The sequence below is a fragment of the Hemiscyllium ocellatum genome, chromosome 4, assembly GCF_020745735.1.
Source record: "Hemiscyllium ocellatum isolate sHemOce1 chromosome 4, sHemOce1.pat.X.cur, whole genome shotgun sequence".
Lineage (NCBI taxonomy): Eukaryota > Metazoa > Chordata > Chondrichthyes > Orectolobiformes > Hemiscylliidae > Hemiscyllium > Hemiscyllium ocellatum.
In genome coordinates this window covers 83557553-83580577 of record NC_083404.1, presented here as the reverse complement: position 1 = coordinate 83580577, position 23025 = coordinate 83557553, and the positions used below count along the sequence as shown (strand labels likewise).

At 40.0% G+C, this 23025-nt stretch overlaps 1 protein-coding gene across 3 annotated transcripts in view; it reads right to left on the bottom strand.

Annotated features, from left to right (window-relative positions):
- The window catches only part of garem (GRB2 associated, regulator of MAPK1), a 149152-nt gene that overhangs the window by 4819 nt on the left and 121308 nt on the right, over positions 1 to 23025 (bottom strand). For 2 of the 3 annotated variants that reach the window (XM_060823548.1, XM_060823549.1), the window contains one exon: positions 19813 to 21339. In XM_060823548.1, the coding sequence (XP_060679531.1) occupies positions 20394 to 21339 (946 nt within the window). In that variant the 3' untranslated portion in view covers positions 19813 to 20393. Of the gene's footprint in view, positions 1 to 19812; positions 21340 to 23025 lie in introns of those variants that run through there. The other variant, XR_009644458.1, reaches the window with a different exon arrangement.

Sequence of the window (23025 nt, the reverse complement as noted above, 5' to 3'; positions counted from 1 at the left end):
TGATTTATTGCTCCACCTGAAACCTTGCAGCACTGTCTCATCAACAGCCCATCCAATCATCAGAGTTTTAGCAGAACTATTTTTGAGATAACTTGGTCCCTAGGCTCCTCAAGGGAAATTACGATAGCCATTGCTCTCTTTTGTAACTCCCTTCCTGAGATAGAAACTCAAATTGAATTATGTTAATTACATTGCTAAATCAAACTACTGCTGAATGGCCCAGATACCTAGTTAAAAGAAGCCACTCAAATCAAAGGAGGCTCACACACACACACTCCAGAGAACATCAGGACCAAGACGCAGGAACCTTGGGAACAGGAAGAACTGCCTCATCTCTAGTTCAACGGGGTAATATAACTTTAAATTTAGTGCTGCCAAAGCAGATTTTGAACTAGTGTGTGGGCGTAAAGCATTTAAGATGTGTAGGGTTGCTCAGGATGACAGAGGGAAAGACTTGTAAAATTATATCTTTCAACAGTAATAAACCATGTCTTGTGGTAAACATGCCCCATTAGTGTAAAACAGACTAAGTAGATAAGACCATACAAGGGAGTCATTGAGGAAATGGTTTTGGTTTTTAACCTGCCTAATTTCCTATATTCACTCTGCAAAGCTTCAAACATTTCTGTCATTCTTACCAATGTGTACAATTACTTACAACTTGTCACTCTCCCCTTTGACAATATAGTTCAGCTGCTTGGAGACACCCTTGGTCCTGGCACTGCAGAAGCAACACCACCATCACGAATTCTAGCTTACAGCTGCTCACGGCCCCCTCTCAAAGCTACTAACCATCATATTCTATGTCTCCTGTATGCTCCTCCGTGACTCCAACTGCCTATACAGCTGATCCAAATGGTCTGATGAGGTGTATCTAAACATACCTGTAGACAGTCTCCAGGGAAAGTCAACTGCTCCCTTATCTCGTCCATCCAACACGAGGTGCAAACCACTCCACTGACTGCCACAATTGTCCCTTAAATATTGACTTACTAGATGTGCCTAAAAAGATCCATTCTTTTCTCAAATCCAGTGTCTGCAAATTGATTGTTGCTGACTCCTTATGGTGGGCGAACTTAAAACCTACATTTTATGTTAAGGCTTAAAAGAAGCAGCTCTAAAATACAGCTTTAAAAAAAGTCTAGCCTTCTCTTACCCGCAGTTTAATGTTAAGCATACAAAAGAGAATTAAGAAATTAAGATTTAAATTCTTAAAATCCAGTAACTGAGAACAGCCTCCTCAGATCCTATAATCAGTCGGTTCTCAATTCTCCACCCATGCTGACTCTGCTTGATCATATAATGCATTTCCAAATGTCCTATGATGTCCAATATAATGGACTCCACCATTTTCCCAATAAGATGATATGCTAACTAGCCTATAATTACCTGTTTTGAGTTAACAAGACCATAACGAATAGGAACTGATGTATGTTGTTCAGCCCCTCGTGCCTGGACCACTATTCAGTGGAATCATGGTTGATACAATTTTCCTTACGTCTATTTTTCTGCCTTTTCCCATAACCTCCATGGATTCTCTTACTGATCAAGAATCTATCTCAGCCTTAAATCTATTGAAGGACTCTTCCACTGCGGCTGTATGTGAAACAAGTTCCAAAGAATGAACTCTCAGAAGAAATTTATCCTCATCTCAGTCTTAAATCGAGACGTCACTCTCTGGAATGTTAGAGGCTGAGGGGTGACCTTATAGAGGTTTGTAAAAGCATGAGGGGAATGGATAGGCTAAATAGACATCTCCCCTCCCCCCTCTCCCCCGCCCCAAGTTGAGGCAGTTCAGAACTACAGGACACAGGTTTAGGGTGAGAGGGGAAGATTTAAGAGAAACCTAAGGGGCAACCTATTCACACAAAGGGTGGTGCATGTATGGAATGAGCTGCCAGAGAAAGTGGAAGTAGTTGGGACAATTACAGCATTTAAATGACATCTGGATAGGTACATGAATAGAAGGGTTTAGAGGGATATGGGCCAAGTACTGGCAAATGGACTAGATTAGTTTAGGATATCTAGTTGGCATGGATGAGTCGGACCAAAGGGTCTGTTTCCATCCTGTACGTATCTATGACTCTACGTGTGCATTCTGGATCACATTGGTGACAGCAGCCTCCACATGAACCCTAATATATCATGCATCCTGCCATCATTATAGCATTTGATTTAATTTTACATTAATTGAGTTTCCTTGCATTCTGCACTTTACTGTATTATTTTCTTGTAAAAGTCACCGGCATCATTCTTAGACTTAAGACGACATTTTTAAAAGAGAAAACACTGGAGACCTCAATGCAAACTGAAGGCCTTACTGCTAGTTTAAAGACTAGAAATATTCACCAATCCGACTCACCAGTTTTTTCCCCACACATTCCTGTCGATTGTGACATCCCTCCACCTCATGTCTTTCTGTGATTGTGTGCATGCACATGCATGAAGTAGTCAGAATTTGTGTATGTACGAGTGAGAGTATATCTGCATATATGATGGCATGCAAGTGAGAAAGAGACAGTGAGAGAGAATGAGAGGGAAAGAACCCTAAGGGCTGAGAGTGAGCTAGATACACATACAAACACAATACACCGACAAGAATGTTTGGTAAGGAATAAACACATCTCTCCCTTCTGAAGACCTACACCCTTGCACTGGGTTGAGTACAAAGTCATATCCACATTGAAAGTAACCCACTTCCTATGCCCAAACCATTAGGAATTCCACTGACTCTAATACACTAGTTAATCCAACTCCACTCTATGGCAGTTCATAAGGATATGGTACCTCTCCAGCTTTGCTTCTCAAATAAAAATGCAAAAAAATGACTATTAGTTAACTCTGCTGCTTATCAATTTTTAATGGTCATTTTTATGAATTAGTTTTTAAAGTTAGTAATTTATTGCTTTAACTTTTTTTTTGCTTAGCTAAATCCTTTACAGAAAAAAAATCACTTTAATGTAAAATTAGAAAATGCGATTATGCTAGTAACAAAGTCAAAGTTTTCTAATTGCATAGGACCAGATTAAAAAAGCAGGTTGTGTGCAATTTTCTGACAATGCAGTTGTTTTTAAGCTGCACCAGAGTATGACTTACAATACAGCGTTGGAGTTAGATTGAAGGTGGAAAAGGTATTTTATTATTTTTCTTTTCACAATTATTTGTCGAGGAGAAAGTGAGGTCTGCAGATGCTGGAGATCAGAGCTGAAAATGTGTTGCTGGAAAAGCGCAGCAGGTCAGGTAGCATCCAAGGAACAGGAAATTCGATGTTTCGGGCATAAGCCCTTCATCATTCCTGATGTGTTGCTTTTCCAGCAACACATTTTTAGCACAATTATTTGTCCTCTTGGAAGTGATTCGTACACAGCTACAGGAGAATGAAAATTGGTAAATATCTGTTAAGCAACTGAAATTTATTCTACTAAGGTGATATATAAAGCAACTAGTGGTTAAGGTTAATGAGGCATATAAGAACACAAGTATATAATTGCATAAAATGGTTAAGTAATTAATTCAAAAAACATTAAAAATAGTAGGACAGGTGATGTGTCATGATTGTAGCAGGAAGGATTTCCCAGATGCCTGTCTGGTCCAGAGCAAACACTTAGAGTCACAGATGTACAGCGTGGAAACTGACCCTTTGGACAACCCGTCCATGCCGACCAGATATCCCAACCCAATCTAGTCCCACTTGCCAGCACCCAGCCCATATCCCTCCAAACCGTTCCTATTCATATACCCATCCAAATGCCTCTTAAATGTTGCAATTGGACCAGCCTCCACCACATCCTCTGGCAGCTCATTCCATACACATACCACCCTCTGCGTGAAAATGTTGCCCCTTAGTTCTCTTTTATATCTTTCCCCTCTCACCCTAAACCTATGCCCTCTAGTTCTGGACTCCCCAGCCCCAGGGAAAAGACTTTGCCTATTTCTCCTATCTGTGCCTCTCATAATTTTGCAAACCTCTATAAGGTTACCCCTCAGCCTCCGACACTCCAGGGAAAACAGCCCCAGCCTGTTCACAGCCCCTGCCTGTAGCTCAAATCCTCTAACGCTGGCAACATCCTTGTAAATCTTTTCTGAATCCTTTTAAGTTTCACAACATCTTTCCGATAGGAAGGAGACCAGAATTGCACGCAGTATTCCAACAGTGGCCAAACCAATGTCCTGTACAGCTGCAACATGACCTCCCAACTCCTGTACTCAATACTCTGACCAATAAAGGAAAGCATACCAAATCCCTTCTTCACTATCCTATCTACCTGCGACTCCACTTTCAAGATCCTGTTGTAATCTGAGGTAACCCTCTTCGCTGTCCACCATACCTCCAATTTTCGTGTCATCTGCAAACTTACTAACTGTACCTTTTATGCTTGCAATCAAATCATTTATGTAAATGACAAAAAGTAAAAAAACACTCCACTGGTCACAGGCCTCCCCACCACCCTCTGTCTTCTACCGTTGAGCCAGTTCAGTATCCAAATGGCTAGTTCTCCCTGTATTCCGTGAGATCTAACCTTGCTGATCGGTCTTGTCAAATGCCTTATTGAAATCCATATAGATCACATCTACAGCTCTGCCCTCATCAATCCTCTTTGTTACTTCTTCAAAAAAACTCAATCAAGTTTGTGAGACATGATTTCCCACGCACAATGCCATGTTGACTAGCCCTAATCAGTCCTTGCCTTTCCAAATACATGTACATCCTGTCTCTCAGGATTTCCTCCAACAACTTGCCCACCACTGACATTAGGCTCACTGGTCTGTAGTTCCCTGGCTTGTCCATACCACCCCTCTTAAACCATGGCACCACGTTAGCCAACCTCCAGTCTTCCAGCACCTCACTCGTGACTCTCGATGATACAGATATCTCGGCAAGAGGCCCAGCAATCACTTCTCTAGCTTCCCACAGAGTTCTAGGGTACATCTGATTTAGGTCCTGGGGATTTATCCACCTTTATGCGTTTCAAGACATCCAGCACTTCCTCCTCTGTAATATAGACATTTTGCAAGATGTCACCATCTATTTCCCAGCAGTCTATATCTACCATATCTTTTTCCACAATAAATACTGATGCAAAATACTAGTGCCCCCCCCCCATTTTCTGTGGCTCCACACAAAGGCCACCTTGCTGATCTTTGAGGGACCCTATTTTCTCCTTGGTTACCCTTTTGTCCTTTAATGTATTTGTAAAAACCCTTTGGATTCTCCTTAATTCTATTTGCCAAAGCTATCTCATGTCCCCTTTTTGCCCTCTTGATTTCCCTCTTAAGTATACTCCTACTTTCTTCATACTCTTCTAAGGATTCACTCGATCTATCCTGTCTGTACCTTACACATGCTTTGTTCTTTTTCTTAACCAAACCCTCAATTTCTTTAGTCATTCAGCATTACCTATACCTACCAGCCTTCCCTTTCACCCTGACAGGAATATACTTGCTCTAGATTCTTGTTATCTCATTTCTAAAGGCTTCCCATTTTCCAGCTGTTCCTTCACCTGCTAACATCTGCCTCCAATCAGCTTCCTAAAGTTCTTGCCTAATACCGTCAAAATTGGCCTTTCTCCAATTTAGAACTTCAACTTTTAGATGTGGTCTATCCTTTTCCATCACTATTTTAAAAGTTCTTCAGTAAGTGTTTGAAGCTCAGGCAGCTTTGTGTCAGTGCTAGAGTCTGAACTATAGACACTACAATGCATCTGGGAAGGTGAAGGTTACCTGAATACGTCAGACTATGATGCAGTCACATTCCTTAAGATATGGTCAGTGATCAAGAACAGGAGTGTCTGACTGCAAGGATTACATTTGGGAAGACGTGATAAATCTAGAAGCAGAATCAAGGCAATACAGAAGGCATTAATTTGCAAAATCATAAAGAGACAATGGTTAGAAGGGATAGATACCCATTCCATGCCATAGTTGCAAGGTTACATAGATTTGATCCTGAAACTTGACAAAGGACAGTAAACTTAAAAAAAGAATGAAAGGCTAGCTCTGTTAGTTTATGACCGTATTAGAGAGGTATTAGACAACAGAGAGGGATGACTCTGGAAAGCAGGATGTGGAAAAAACTTGATGAAAATTGGTAATTGCAAAAAGTCACTAGTAGAATTGGTATCCAACTCCCCTGGAACAGTAATGATACAATAATGTGGAGCATAAAGAGAGAGATAACAAACGCTTGTCAGAAACGCACAGCAATAATCATGGGAAAATTTAATCTACATATTCTGGGCAAAGGTAGCCTAGATGAGTATATGGAATATTCTCGTCATCACTTCTTAGAATGGAGTTAAGCAGAGAACAAACTATACTAGACTTGGTATTGTGTAATAATTGGATTAACCTATGACCACATTGGGAAAGAGCCCTTAGGTGGCACCAATCATGACTGAGGAAGTGGAGTGGGTCTGAGATGTAATGGAAAAAAATTCGGGGGACTTTCACAGAATACAGAAAATATATGCATTATAACAAATAAGACATAGCACCAATCTTGAACAAAAAAGAAGCATTTAACTGTGCAAAGACAGGTGATACATCAGAAGTTTGGACAGAATTTTATACAAAACAGCAACAAATGAGCAAAAACTTAATAAGGAAAGAAAAATAGAATGAGAGAGGGCTAGCCAGAAATATAAACACAGATGGAGTTTCTACAGATATATATTAAAAGTTTTTTTTAAAAAATGAGCAGTGGATCTTAGGAATGGAGCCTAGAGAATTAATAATGAAAAATAAGCAAATGGTAAATGAATTCAAAATGTAATTTCCATCATACTTCATTAGGACATGACTAATCCCAAAAGCAGTGATAAATAAGGAGTAGAAGAGAGGGAATTCAGCAAAATCACAATCACTGGATAAATAGTCTTGAATAAATTGTTGGAGCTGTGGTCTGACAAGTGCTCGGTGACAAGTCCTGTCACATGAAACATTTTTGAAAAGTAAAACCACCTGTAGTAGCACATTAGCATGGGTAGAAGATTTACTGGCTGACACAAAGCAGAGCATATACAAATGTAACAAGATAGGATGCCACATGTATTGGTGCTGCCATCTCAACTGTTTACAATTTATATGAATGACTTAGAAGTAACAAAAAGTTGTTAAATTTGCTGATAACACAGAGGTAGTTAGGGAAGAACATAATGAAGAGGATAACATGGAGGCTGCAAAAAGATATAGCTCGGTTAAGGGAGTGGGAAAATATTTGGTAAATGAAGTGTAATGTGGGAAAAGTGAGAAATTTAGCAGAAATAATTTAAAAGCATATTATGTCAATGGTAAGAAGCTGTCCAGCTTGGAGAGATCTGAGGGTCCATGTGCATGAACCACAGGAGGTTAGTGTGGAGCCACAGTAAGTGATCAAAAAAGCAAATATAAAATGAGATTTTGTTGTGCAGGGAATTGAATAGAAAAATAGGGAGTTTATGCTTCATTTATACAGGTAAGTCTGCATCACTTCAGCACTTAAAGATGCATTGGCAACAGGTCAGAGAACATTTATTTGACTAATAACTGGAATGAATGGACTTTATTTATTAATTCATGGGATGTGGGCATTGCTGGCTCGACCAGCATTTATTGCTCATCCCTAATTAGCCAGAGGACAGTTAAGTGTCAACCACATTGGTGTGGATCTAGAGTCACATGTAGGCCAGACACATACCGATGGCAGTTTCTTTTCTTAAATTACATCTAGTGAACTAGATTTTTTTTTGTCAATTGGCAATAGTTTCATGGTCGTCGTTAGACTCCTCCAGGTTTTTATTGAATTCAAATTCCACCATCTACCATGACAGAACCTGGGTCCCCAGAGCATTACCTGGATTAACAGTTCAGCAGTAATAACACTAGGCTATCACCTCCCCATTTAAGGAGAAGACACAATCTTTCAACGCTGAAGACTTCCAACAAGTCTGTACTGCCAATGCCACACTAAATCAACACCAGTCCCATCACCTTGAATGTTATGACACATCAAATGTTCATCCAAACACTCAATTTACGCATGATTTGAAGGATCCTGTGTTGCGCTGGGGTGGACAAAGTTAAAAATCACATAACATCAGGTTATAGTCCAACAGGTTTATTTGGAAGCACTAGCTTTTGTTCATCAACCACCGACGAAGTAGTAGTGCTTCCTAATAAACCTGTTGGACTATAACCTGGTGTTATGTGATTTTTAACTCAATCTAGGCAGGCAATCCAAATCTTCTGGCTGAAAACATTTTTCCTCAAATCCATTTTAAAACCTCCTTAAATTTATGCCCCCTTGTTATTGACCCTTCAGTTGAGAACAGCTGGTTTGTATTCATCCCTCCATTCCCTTTTTAATCTTATACAATTCAATTAGATCCCCCTCAAACTTCCCTGCTCCAAATCTTACCCGGCCTTTCTTCATAGCTAAAGTTCTCCACTCGGGCAACATACTTCCGCTAGTATGGAGACCAGAACTGCACACAGTACTTCAGACGTGGCTTAACTACAGTCCCATTAGCCTAACATCTATTGTTGAAATAGCATTGGAATCAATTATTTTTAAAAAGTAATAACAAATGGAAAATCATAATTTAATCAAGCAGAGTCAGTATGGCCTCATGAAAGAGAAATCAAGTCTGACTAATTAGAGTTGTCAAAGGAATTAGAGGGGAACTAGAAGATGTGTTTTATTTATCATGAACAAGAAGAGATCCTGCACTCATCCTTGTGATTTGCCACTGGACACCAACTTCCAGTCATACAGACATTATACCACCTGTTTGTCTCCTGTCACTAAGCCAATTTTGGATCCAACTTGCCAAGTTAGCTTGGATCCCATGTGCTTTTACCTTCTTTATCAGTATCCAATATTGTCAAAGGCTTTGCTGAAATCCATATAAACTATATCAAGTGTACATACCTCATCTACATGGAGATTAATTCTGTGTTTCAGAATGTTCTCAATAGTTTCCCTACCACTGATGTAAGACACACTAGTCTGTAATTCTCTGCTTTATCTTTACTACCCTTGAAAAATGGAAACACTAGCTGCCCTCCACTCCTCTAATATCTTCCTTGTGATCAGAAAGGAATTAAAAATTTCGGTCAGCATCTCCTGTTCCCATAACAGCCTGGGATACAACTCATTCAGACCTGGAGGAGTGTCCAATATTTTATTACTCTTAATATTAATCTGTTCAAGAACCTCACTGTTCTTCCTGAATTATGTAAATCCTCCTCTTCCAGAGTGAAGACAGATGTGAAGTCCTCATCTAACTCTACCTCCAGATTCATGCACAGAATGCGCCCTTAGTCCATAACGGACCAAACTTTTCCTCTGCCTTTCCTCTTCCCTTTGTAAAATGTAGAATTTCTATAAAATCTTGGGATTCTTCTCCAATCATGTCCAGCAGTGTTTTCTGATTGCAGCATGCTGCTATGCAGAGGGACCTGGGTGTCCTTGTGCATGAATCACAGAGGATTGGTCTGCAGGTACAAGGAATTCAAAAGGCAAATGAAATTTTGTCCTTCATTGCTGAAGGGATTAAGTTTAAAAGTAGGGAGGTTATGTTGCAGCTGTACAGGGTGCTGCTGAGGCCAGACCTGTGTGCAGTATTGTTCTCCTGGAGAAAGGATGTACTGGCACTAGAGTGGGTGCAGAGGAGATTTACTAAGTTGATTCCAGAGTGGAGGGGCTTGGCTTATGAGGAGAGACTGAGTAGTTGCGATTATATACATTGGAATTTAGAAGAATGGGAGGGGGAGTGGTGGGGTGGGAGGGGGGAGAGAGAAAAACATAAGATAGAAGTAGGGAGGAAGGAGGAAGTTTCCACTGGCAGGTGAGACTAGGCCGAGGGCATAGCGTCAAAATTTGGGGGAGCAGATTTAGGACTGCATTAAGAAGGAACTTCCTCACCCAGAGACTTGTAAATCTGTGGAATTCCCTGCCCAGTAAAGTAGCCAATGCTACTTCAGTAAACATTGCTAAAGCTAAGATAGATTTTCTTTGAACAGTAAAGGAATTAAGGGATGCGGTGAGAGGACACTGTGGAGCTGAGTCCACTGAAAAATCAGCCATGATCTTACTGAATGGCACAGCAGGCTCAAAGGGCCAGATGGTCTACTCCTACTCCTGGTTCTCTTGTTCTTTGATCTCCTAATTGCTTTTTGAAGATCCCTCCATCCCACTTTCTGTACTCCATTAGAGCCTCCTTGACTTGCTCCATTTGTACTTGTTATATTCCTCGCTTTTCCTTTTCATCCCATCCTGATTATTTCTAGATATCCAGAATTCTTTGGGATGGATACTCCTACATTTCAACTTAAAGGGCCTGTGAAGTTCCCAATTCCTTTTTGAACATTTACTGTCTGCTACAGATTTACCCTGTGTTTCAACGTACTTTTGCCAGATCCTGCCATATTTCAGAATCTGCCTCCCTCCCCAATTCAAAACCTTTTTTTTTTGTAGACCTTCATTGTACTTAAAATATGTGGTTAGAGTCACGGTCACTAAAATGCTCCCTCACTGCCCCTTCCATTAAGTCCAGGACTGCACACTCCCTTCTACATGTTGAAAAGCTTTCCTACATTCAAGACATTTGTCCCTTCATGTTAGGATTATCCCAATGTTGGGGAAGTTGAAACCCAATTACCCTATTGTTATTTTTGCACACTTCAATGACTACATAATTGCTCATCAACTGCTTGCTATTTGGGGTGCCTTAAATCACTTTTCTAACACTGCCCACTTGCTAAACTCCAAAACTCTAACCATAAGCTTGCTTGTTCATACCCTTCCAAGATAGCATCACTCTAATATGACACCACCTTCTCTCAACATTTCAGAGTACAGGATCTTCATGCAGAAATGGAGAAGATGTAAAATTGCCAGTTCTTCCCCTTCCTCAACCCTGTCTTGGTTATGACAACATCACAATTCCATGTATCAATCCATGCTCTTAACTCATTTGTCTCACCTGTAACATTGCTAGCATTAGAAGTCATCCCAGCCTCACCTTACGCCTTGAGGTCCAACATGTCCAAACCCCCTTGGCCTAGATTCCTTTTCTAAAAAAAAATTTTTTTAATGGAATAGAAGTATTGCTGGCTGGCCAGCATTTGTTGCCCATTCCTGGTTGCCCTTGAGGGGTTGGTGGTAGACTTCAGCAGTTCAAGAAGGCAGCTTAACTGGGAGTTGACCCCACAATGCCACCGAGGAGTGAATTCCAGGATTTTGACCTAGCGACACTGGATAAAAAGCAATATTTTTCAAATCAAGATAGTGAGTTGCTTGGACACAAACGTGAAGGTGGTGGTGTTCCCATGTATCTGCTATCCTTGTTCTTCAGATAGAAGTAGTTGTGGGTTTGGAAGTTACTGTCTGAGGTTCTTTGATCAACTTCTGCAGTGCATCTTTTAGATAGTACACACTACTGCTACTGTGCCATTATTGACCTTTCACACAGTCTCCCCTGCCCCTAGTGAACTAGTTTAAACTCCTCCCAATAGCACTAAAACTTAACCATAATGATTTTGGTCCCATTCTGGTTCAGGCGCAGACTATTTTAGAGGTTCCACCTTCCCTTGAAAATGTCCCAGCGATCCAGGAATCTCAAACCCTCCCTCCTGCACCAATTCTTCAGCCACACAATGGTCACAAGATGGTGTCAAAGATGGAAGTCACATGACACCAGGTTTCAGTCCAAAAGGTTTATTTGAGATCAAAAGCTTTCAGAGCACTGCTTCTTTGTTTCTACTACTGGCACTTCACCTGGCAAAGAACACAAGTGTTATCTGGCTCAAAGCTTTAAGCTATTTTAGCCATTATCCAAGATGGCACTGGCACAGTAGCTAGTGTTTGGATGGGTTGGAGCCCTTCCACACGAGGCCAGTAGCATAAGTTCTCCATGTACTTTTAGTATTTTTCCTTCCTCTCTTTTTTGGATTCCCTACAGTGTGGAAACAGGACCTTCAACCCAACAAGTCCACAACGACCCTCTGAAGAGTAACCCACTCAGAACCATTTCCCTCTAACTAATGCGCCTAACACTGTGGGCAATTTAGCATGGCCAATTCACCTGACCTGCACATCTTTGGACTATGGGAGGAAACCCACACAGATAGTGGGGGAATGTGCAAACTCCATACAGTCACCAGAGGCTGGAATTTAACCTGGGTCCCTGGTGCTCTGAGGCAGCAGTGCTAACCACTGAGCCACCGTGCCGCACTGTTGTTCTTCATCTTTGAGGCCAAAGCGGTGGTGTGGACCAGGATTCCTGGTGGCAGGAGTAGTGCTTGGACTCAGTTGCAGTGGTGCTTGGACTCTTGACAGCAGTACTCCCAGAGCCTGGATTCTTGGATGTGGCAATGCCTGGAGTGGGGACTCCTGGCAGCATTAAGCTTGTAGCCTGGCCTCCTGATGGCCAGGTGCCAGGATTCCTGGTGGAGGTAGGTACAGAGCCATGACTCCTGGTGGGGGTAGGCTTAGACAGGAAGTCCTGGTTCAGGTGGACCCAGAACCTGGAGTTTTGGTGGTGTCAGTGAGGAAGGTATGGCAGCAGAGCCAAGGTCTCCTGGATCATCACTTGTCATTGCTGTTCCCGGAGTGGGACTCCTTGAGGACCAGAGTATTTTGCAGAAGCCCTGAAGCCGTGCTTGAGATTCAGTTTGACCAGATGAATTCTTATTTAGGTAAATGTCTTTTTGTCTTTATTGTACCTCAAAATAATGCCAGATTGTGGTGACAAAACACTTTTCACTGTATCTTCAAGATATATGTGACAATAAATAAATAACCCCTTCAAAGGGACTAGCAGCAGCCATACTCCAAACCTTTAGGGGTAAACTCGACCAACAAACCACAATGGGCTTACCCTAGCAGCATGTCAAAATGGCAATGCTCTAGTTACTCAACTGTGAAGAAAGATCTTAAGACATCCACATTAACAAATCTTCCAAATTCAATTAGCAGGGGAAGGTACCCAACATCAATTTGAACATTGGACCAAACAAGATGAGCTATTCTTATGTTTTAACCCACCTAGAGCTTTTTTTAAAACAGATACTCAAGGTTCCAAAGTGAGCTAGCCAGTGTTACAGCTGTCGTACAGGACACAGAAACTAAAGTACACAACAGCAGAAACCCTTAAACCATGTTAACAAGTGCCAGCCATCATTTTACAAGTCATTCAATTTGACAGGGTGTGGAGATGCTAGTGTTGGACTAGGTAGACAAAGTCACATGACACCAAGGTTATAGTCCACCAGGTTTATTTAAAATCACAAGCTGTTGAAGTGCTGCTCCTTTGTGAGATGAAGTAATGATGCAGCAGGTCTCTGAAAGCCTGAGATTTTAAATAAAGGTGTTGGACTGTAACCTGTGTTATGTGACTTCTCAATTGATAGCAAGAAGCATTACAGACAGAAAGACGACTCTACCCATATCCCAGGAAAGTTACACTGACAATTATGGTGCTCCTTGTTCACCACAGGTTTAAGTACTAGGAAATAAACCAGATATATTGTGAAGGGATGCCTTTCAAACAGAGAAATCTGATTTATTGCTGAAGTTATCAACTAGGATCACCAACACGGGAACTCAAATTACCACCAATACCCACCACACATACTAAGTTAGACACAGGGGCTGGAGTCACTGTTTGTCAGATAGCCTTACATGGCTGAGAAAGGCTACCCTACAACCTAATTTTTCAGCCAAGAGCAATCAAATCACATGCTAAATGGCCAGTTTTAGGAAATGTAATCACAACTAGGTGTTTGCCACCTAGCTGGAGATCCGATACAACTTTCAAGCTCATTCTTAAGACAGATGTAGTTGCCAACTAGCTTGTACGAGGTTGGGCAACACTTGCTCTGTCTTTATAGACATAGGGAAGTTTAATACTGTGTATCATATCAAACTCAAAGCAGATGCCAAACTCATCTGTTTCTTCATACTTCGGAAAGTCTCACATTCATGTATGATCAAGACAACAGCAGTAACAGCACATTTTTCATTAAACAGATGTTGGTGTTCACTGAGAACTCAACTATTTACAATGTTCATAACATGGGAAGCAATGACCTAGTGGGTTTGCTGCTGGAATAGTAATCCAGGTAATCTGTCCAAGCCAAAAAGGTGGAAGTTGGATTCAATAAAAACCTGGAATCAGAAGTTTAATGATGACCATGAAGCTACTGTTGATCATCATGAAAACTGATCACTAATGGCCTTTAGAGACACAAATCAGCTTACTTGTACAGTTCATTCTTAACTATCCTCTGATATGTCCTAGCAAACTACAATTGCATCAACTGCGAGAAAGGATATTATTAACTGAACCAAGACAGATCTCCAGACATTGATGAAGGTACCAAAAATGGATCAAAGACAGTCCTGTTGATCTTATAAAAGTCCTTCTTTCTAAAATCTGTGAGTAGATATCAAAATCAGATGAGCCTGGCATAGTCATATTCATAGAACACACAACATTACACAACACCATTTCTGGTAAGGCAAATTAAGCAGAGCTAGCAGCACAGTGGCATATATTCAAGTAGAAGCTGCACTAATAGTCCTCAAGCTTAACTCTGGATCCATGAATTATCATGGCATCAGGTCAAATATAAACAAGGAAATCTCCTACTGAATATCATGTAACACCCTCAACCCCTTTACCCACTCTACACCAGCATTAATCCAGGTAATCAACACTAGCTCAATGAGGAGTTCAAGAAGGTATCCAAGACCAACACCATCCATACCTAAAATTGAGATATCAACCTGCTAAAGCTTTAAAACAGTACTACACATGCCAAACAATACAAGCAAATAGAGCTAAGCAATTCCATAAAGAATGCATCAGATCCAAGATCTGAAGTCTTCCCGTGTCTAGATGTGAATGGTGGTGGACACTCCACAAATTCCTCATCTTCTCAAATGGAGGAGTCCAGCACACCAATGCAAATGCAGTCTCCTTCTGTGCTGTAGCTATTGATTGAGAAGATCAAGTAGTTTCTAACATTATCTATTAAGAGAAATAGGTAAATTGTTGATGCACTAATTATAATCTTTCAATTATGTACACAATCAGGAATTGTGGCTTTGTATCAAAAACTGCCAATATTATAAAAGTAAGAACAGGCTATTCAGCCTATTCATTGTACTTTATCATCAGGTGGGAGGGAGGAAGTACGTGACCCACAGATCTGCAAGCTCAACAGTTAAGAGAAATTACTGGAATGCATTATGAGACACAGAAAGTAACAAGAGGTAAACCAATGGGTTTGGTTGAAATGAGAGGTCAAAATATCAACTTAAAACATAAACCCAACCTGCCTTTAGCTCTCCCATTTCCATTATTATGAGATGGAATTAAGAGGCATCTGGATGGGTATACGAATAGAAAGGGTTTGGAGGGATATGGGCCAGGTGCTGGCAGGTGGGACTAGATTGGGTTGGGATATCTGGACAAGTTGGACCAAAGGGTTTCCATGCTGTACATCTCTAGCACTCTAGATGACCAACCTGTATTCATGCTAGCTTTATCAGCGAAAGTAAAAGCTTGATCACAAGTCTCCATTTTTGCATGCTTACATTTTATTGTATGCTCCATTGAGGCTGGCAAAAGGGGGAATGATGGGCTGTATCCATAAGGCAGAAAGAAGGTCAGGGGTTTACTTCAGGTTCAAAAACATTTGAATGGAGCAAACTCACATACAACCCCAACCACCAACAATTTCTTATACTACCCTCATCTCATTTCATAAATCAACTCCACCCTGTCACCTCTGCAATCGAAAAACCTAACAGAAAAGCGGTGACATCTTCTGTGACCTTGCTCACCCTACAAGCAGGCAACCTGATCAATCAGTCTGGCTTCCAAACAGGGACTCTATTTAAAATATCTTCATGTCCATTTCTGGAGATAGCTGTAAACCAACAAATACTATGACCAATGACTCCCATAGCCTTGGATACACTTTCTCCCATCCTGCTACATGTAACAACTCTTCCAATTGACATGTTTCTGATATACATTCCTTTTTCTTCCAACAATGATCTGCTCTACATCCATCACATTTTCTGTTACTTGTCAGCATTTTAGTTTTACACAAAACAAATGGCAATTAATTTCATTCTCACAATTTGATCAGAAATCATATAATATTATGGTGATACCACTAAACAATTTTTATAATTCATTCATTTCATCAAATATCTCTCATTTATGCTATTCAAACTACTGGGTAACATATGACTATTAACCACATACTCAATGTTTAAGTAGTGATAGTTATGATTTAAATAACTAAATCATTAAGTCAGTATGCAGGTATAGCAATTGACTAAGAAAGCAACAAATCGTGTTTATTACCAGAATTAAATATAAATGTGGCATATTTTGCAACCATTGTGACTGTACAAGGAAGAAATCTGTACAAGGTTATAGGATGCAGTACTGGTGTCCTTATTTAAGAAAGTACATACTGCATTAGCAAAAATGCAGAAAACATTCATTTGACCGATTCTGGGATGAGGAGCTTATTTTATGAGGAAAGGTTACAGTGGCTTGGCTTGTTACAATGCTTTGTATCTACTGGAAGTGTGTGCATGTCTGGGTATGTTGATACTCCTGAAACATAAGGTACTGAGGGGATTTGACTGGGCCAATGTAGAGAAAATACCACCCGATGTGGGACACAATTTGAAAATAAGGATTCTCCCTGTGGTGGAAGTGAGGAGACTTTTGTTTCTCTCCTAAAGGGTCATGCCTCTGGAATTCTATGGCCACTAAATATTTTTAAGGCACAAATTGATTTCTGGATGTAGGTTTTTCGCTGAGCTGGAAGGTTTGTTTTTTTTCAGACATTTCGTCATCATACTAGATAACATCATCAGTGAGCCTCCAGATGTAGAACTGGTGGCAAAGCCCACTTTCTATTTATGTGTTTGGATTGGTGACGTCATTTCCCATGGTGTTGTCATTTCCCATTCTTTTTCTCAGAAGGTGATAAATGGGATCCAAGTCAATGTGTTGTTGATAGAGTTCCAGTTGGAATGCCAGGCTATAGGGAGAATGCTGGTAAGTGGAGTTGAAATGCCCGTCAGCCATGATTGAATGGCAGAGTGGACTTGATGGGCCAAATGGCCTTACTTCCACTCCTATGTCTTATGGTCTTCTAGGAATTCTTGTGCGTGTGTCTGTTTGGCTTGTCCTAGGATGGATGTGTTGGCCCAGTCGAAGTGGTGCCCTTCCTTATGTATGTGTAAGGATACTAGTGAATGGGTCATGTTTTTTGTGGCTAGTTGATGTTCATGTATCCTGGTGCCTAGTTTTCTGCTGTGACAATGTAGTGTTGTAACAAACACTGCATTGGACAAACAAGAAAATTAGCCACCAGAATACATGAGCTTCAACAAGCCATAAGTATTCTCACTCGTATCCTTACATATAGATGAGGAAAGACACCACTTCGACTGTGATAACACATCCATCCTCGGACAAGCCAAACAGAGACACGTACGAGAATTCCTAGAGGCACCACATTAGACACGTACGAGAATTCCTAGAGGCACCACATTCGAACCATAATTCTATCAACAAATACTTTTGACTTGGATCCCATTTACCACCCACTGAGGAAAAAAAGAACAGGAAATTACATAACCACAGGAAATGATGTCACCAACCCAGGAAGCCTAAACAAATAGAAAGCAGGCCATGCCACCAGCGCTTCATCTGGAGGCTCACTGATGTTACCTAGTATGGTGATGAAACATCTGAAAATGAACCTTCCAGCTCAGTGAGCAAACCTACATCCAGAACCTCAAATTCAGCTACAAATCTTCTCAAAACTCGCTAACAGATTGATTTCCTTTGCCAGTCAAGAATCTAAGGGATATGAGGCTACAACAATAAACCACAATCTTACTGAGTGGTGCAACAGACTCGAGGAGCAGATCAGCTTACTGCTGCTCCTAAATTTATATATCTGAAACTGGTAGTTAGTTCTGGAATTACAATCATAATTGTTGATTTGGCAAATTAATTTGCTCAGTAGCTTATGTGCACTGCGTCTGAGAGCTAGAAATTAGACTTCATATTCAATCCAATCTGAAGAATGTTGAGTTTGAAGAGCCAAAAGCACACCTGCTTTCTTGACATCTATTTATAAGGAGATTTAACTGCATGCATGTTTGAGAGAAAACATACCTGTCTACTTGAAAAGCTTTCAGCTCAAATGTAACTTTGAGAAACAAGGGCTGTCAACTTGACAGAAAGGGGTACATGCAAATTTTGTGGTGTTTGTATTTACATAATTGACAACAGAATAAAAATTGCTAGAGAAATGCAGCAGGTCTGGTAGCATCTGCGGAGAGAAAACAGCTGCTTTTGTTTGTTTTTAACTTGTATAATGCCTTGCTATGTCTTACAAATCACTTTAGAATTACTTATAAAGGCAGTCAGTTTTACACAAACAAAGATCAATATCAAATAGCATCCTTGACTGGGAAAGAATCACGCAGGATGTCAAATGGGTGAAACTTGGGTTCTTTGTGTATCCATTTGGTCTGTAAAATAAAGCTTCGGGCAGCTGTGGCTCAATTAGTAACACACGTTCTCATGATGTGGTGTGGATTCAAGACCACCTCCATCCCAACAACCAACCTGAGCACATAGGAAAATATCTAGGCTGACATCAGTGCGATACTGAGGGGGTGCTGCACTGATTGGAGGTGCTAACCTTCAAATAAGATGTTAGATCAAGACCCCAAGTAGATGTAAAAAATCATTAAAATATGTGCTTGTTAATTACTCAAAATGCTGAAATACCGAAGAGATTTAATAGCATCTGTGAAGAGGACAAAAATTTTAACTCTGCTTCTATCATTTAATTGGACTATTGTTAGGAACTGGCTGTTATTATAGAACATAGAAAAATACAGCGCAGTACAGGCCCTTCGGCCCTCGATGTTGCGCCGATCCAAGCCCACCTAACCTACACTGCCCACTTTCCTCCATATGCCTATCGAATGCCCGTTTAAATGCCCATAAAGAGGGAGAGTCCACCACTGTTACTGGCAGGGCATTCCATGAACTCACGACTCGCTGAGTAAAGAACCTACCCCTAACATCTGTCCTATACCTACCACCCCTTAATTTAAAGCTATGCCCCCTCGTAATATCTGACTCCATACGTGCATTTCCTTTGGGACATCCTGAGCTGCAGTCAGAATTTATATAGTTGAAAGCTTTTATTTTCTTATTGCTAGTTATGGTCTGACTATTTTTTAGTTTTGAAAATTACTGGCAAGAGCGCAATCAAAATTGATGCCTGAAGGAAGAAGTTCAAATTTCCTTCAGCAACATCATGAACTGACAACTTAAGAGTCTTGCTCTGAATGTTGTGAAACTACAATACATTGATATAAATATACATTATTCCTGGAGAATACAATTTTCAACAGTTGAATATTATTATTTTGGGAGAGAAGACAGAATATTTCTCAACTACTTTGAACTAGCAATTTTAGGGCACAGCTGAACAAGGATCCAGTTGGTGTGCACTGCTGCAATGAATGATTGGTAACATAAGTCTATTACATCCTGTGGCTGGGAAAGTGTATTTAGCAAGTCTTTTCCATCAACTTTATATCTGAAGATATGTACACTCAAGCTAGTCAGGTATGAAATAGAAAAAACAAGTTTAAACACAGAGACTAGACAATTTCAGACAAAAGCAATAAATCTCATGACCCCTTTCAGGCCTTTTAGTTCAGTCTCAAATGGATTTATTATATTAAATGTTGTATCTGTTGTAATTCAGTCTGTTCAGTTTACTTATTTCAAGATCAACTCAAAAATCTAGGTATCTTTATTAATCTACATATGTATGTGCCCAGCAAAAACCTATAACCAGTAGTAAAAACATGTGCCACCATAATTTTATATGTCAATTATAAGAAAATGCAACATTAATACAGTAGCTAAGCAGTAGGCTTGACCCACAACAGTACAGTTAAATAGCAATTCTGTATGTCAATAATCTGAACCAAACCTAGCAGGCTTTTTGAGCAGGAATCTAACACCTAGTACAGTATTATCTTCTACATTAGGTACAATTTTAGAAACTTGAGAAACAACCAGTTTACTTCCATTCTTTTAATAATTCAAACAGTTAATGATGGGTGATTAGCACACAAGGCACACTTCCAGCAAGGTTTTTTTGTCTGTAGGATGTCAGTTTTATCAACATACAAAAACTTGATTTCGTACCTTTATAAGCAAACCATTTAGAGAGACAGCACTGATTTGACACAGTCCAAAAATGATGACTATTTAGTGCAAAACAATAAATGTTGAGGTCAGATCCTCAACATTTATGCCTTTTGAATCATAGCACTACATCTTGGGTCGCCAGCCACTGATGAAATGCAAAAGCTTTTTAATTTGGAGTTTGCTAAGCTGAAAGTCTTCAGACAGGATTTCCTCTGTCAGCTGTACAAGTAGATTTCCATCAACTTTTTCTGTCACAAACAGTGACACAATCTCTTCAGGGAGACCAATAAATTGCAGGCACTTTGACACCTCTTCAATAGACAGTCCACCAAGGTCAGATGGTGGCTGCCAAGGTGATCCATCACCACATGAATGTGCTAACTGCAGATGAGGAGGAGGAGGAGGAGGAGGAGGAGGAGGAGGAGGAGTAGAAAATACACTGAGTTTATCTTTGTTAACAAACTTTTCTTCAGGTAGATCTGTTGAGCAAATCTGTGGTTTGTCCTCAGCCCCGTCTCTAGTCGATGGCAGAAACAGTGCTTCTAGGCTAATTAATTCTTCATCGGTGAACTTTAATGGACGTGGTGGCAAGGTGGGGCATGACCGACTTTGTTGGACGTTATCTGCTAGAGGTTTTTCACCATAGCCTTCTGAGGAATAACTTGTAGATCTTGGATAGCCAGTAGGAATAAAATGAAATCCTCCATCCTTGGGCTGTTGCTGTCTGGGAATGGTATTAACTGGAAACTCCTCACAGCCCCCAGCACATTCACTGCTACCATATTGAAACAGTACTGGCACTATGTTCTTTGGAGTACTTGGTATTTTGTGACGTGGATAACTGTAGTAACTTCTGTGTTCAGATAAAAAATCACAACCATCTTGGTCAACATCCCCATAACGTTGGTTTGGCCACGATGAGCGATTTGAAGGGCTGTCCAATAAGGGGCTTCTGAGGGGCAGTTTAGCTCCACTGTCCATAGCTTTAGAATCAATCCAGTTACAAGGATAACAGGAAACTGAGGAATGCTTCTCAATAGGCGAAGGTGCATCATTTTCTGTGGCACCACTGTAAACAAAGTAAATCATTTTAGGCACTTCAAAATCCAATATTACCCTCCTGTAGTAGACTGTTTCCTCTAAACTGAAGTTATCCAGGTGACAACGAAGCTCAAATTAACACATTCAAGCAATGTATGAACTGCAAAAGGCAAACATTAAGCTTCAAGTGGAATGTTGAAATAAGCTATTGTATTTAGCAGACAGGTGACTACAGTTAGAATGAAATGTTAGAAGTAACAATAAAATATATTATTTTAAAACGGCAAAATCAGTAAAAGCCCTTAAATATAAACATAGTTATGACCAACTAACACACATTTCAATTACAGCCTAACAATTCTGACTCTATAATTCAGCTTTGTTTTACTAATGAAGAGAAGTTAAATTATCTGGTCTAACTCACTTACACACCGGCTTTATTAATTCATCCAATGGAATATTAATAATAGAAAAACATTGTTCTGATGAAAGGTCAGCACTTAAAACTATTCTTTACACTTTTTTTTCTCTCAAATGCCAAATGATATGGTGTATTTCCAGCATTTTGGATTTTATTTCAAATTTCCAACATCTTTTTTTTTATATTAAGTTGCTTGACAGTTAGAAAACAAAGGATTTATGATATTGCATAGATGGAAGAATGAAAAAGGCGTGAAGGGCCCATAATTTTATATATACAGAAGAAAGAGGGTCAAATAAAGTGAGAGAACATGAGGACAAATAAGAAAGACACTGCAAAACAGAGGTGAGATATATTTGGACTTAGGCACTGAATAAAATATCAAAATTATCTAATAATACACAATTAGTAAAAAAAAACTCTGTAGTAGATTGAGGAATAAATAGGTGAGCTGAATAAATGAACTGGTAGCAGAACAATGTAATGCAGGAAATGTGTATTGGTGCATTTGGTGTAAAAGAAAATGGAAGCCTGAACTCGATGGAAAGATCTCGAAACATATAATGAAATGATGAGCTAGTGTTTCAAATATTTCCTTGAAACCATGCACAAAGGTGTTAATTTCATAAAAATAATCAACTGTGCTTCCATTAAGGGCTTAAAGTACAAAATTGAAGAGGCAGTAATAAATCTGCATAAAGCAACAATATTCGTGACAGTTAAAAAATTGTGTGTCTATTTATAGAAAGGAAATAAATGCTCCTTAAGAATACTGGAGATGGAATATCACAATACTGATAAAGGTTACTCGCTCAGAGAATGTCAAAAAGTAGTTATGAATGGGTGGCTCACACTTCCTCTGGTTCGCAGCAAAAACAAGGGGCCATCAATTTAAACTGGGAGAAAGTGAGGACTGCAGATGCTGGAGATCAGAGCTGAAAATGTGTTGCTGGAAAAGCTCAGGTCAGGCAGCATCCAAGGAACAGGAGAATCAACATTTAGGGCATGAGCCCTTCATGAATCCTGAAGAAGGGCTCATGCCCGAAATATCGATTCTCCTGCTCCTTGGATGCTGCCTGACCTGCTGCGCTTTTCCAGCAACACATTTTCAGCATCAATTTAAACTGATCAAGCACGAGAAAAGTTGTGAGAATGACAATGTTAGAGCCTGGAAACATTGGTAAGATGAACTAACTGAGACAGAAGATATTATTCCTTTTCTTAAAAAAAACATTTGAAACTTGTTATTAACATTTAATTCACCCGTCATTTTTGGAGAAGTATTTCTGGACC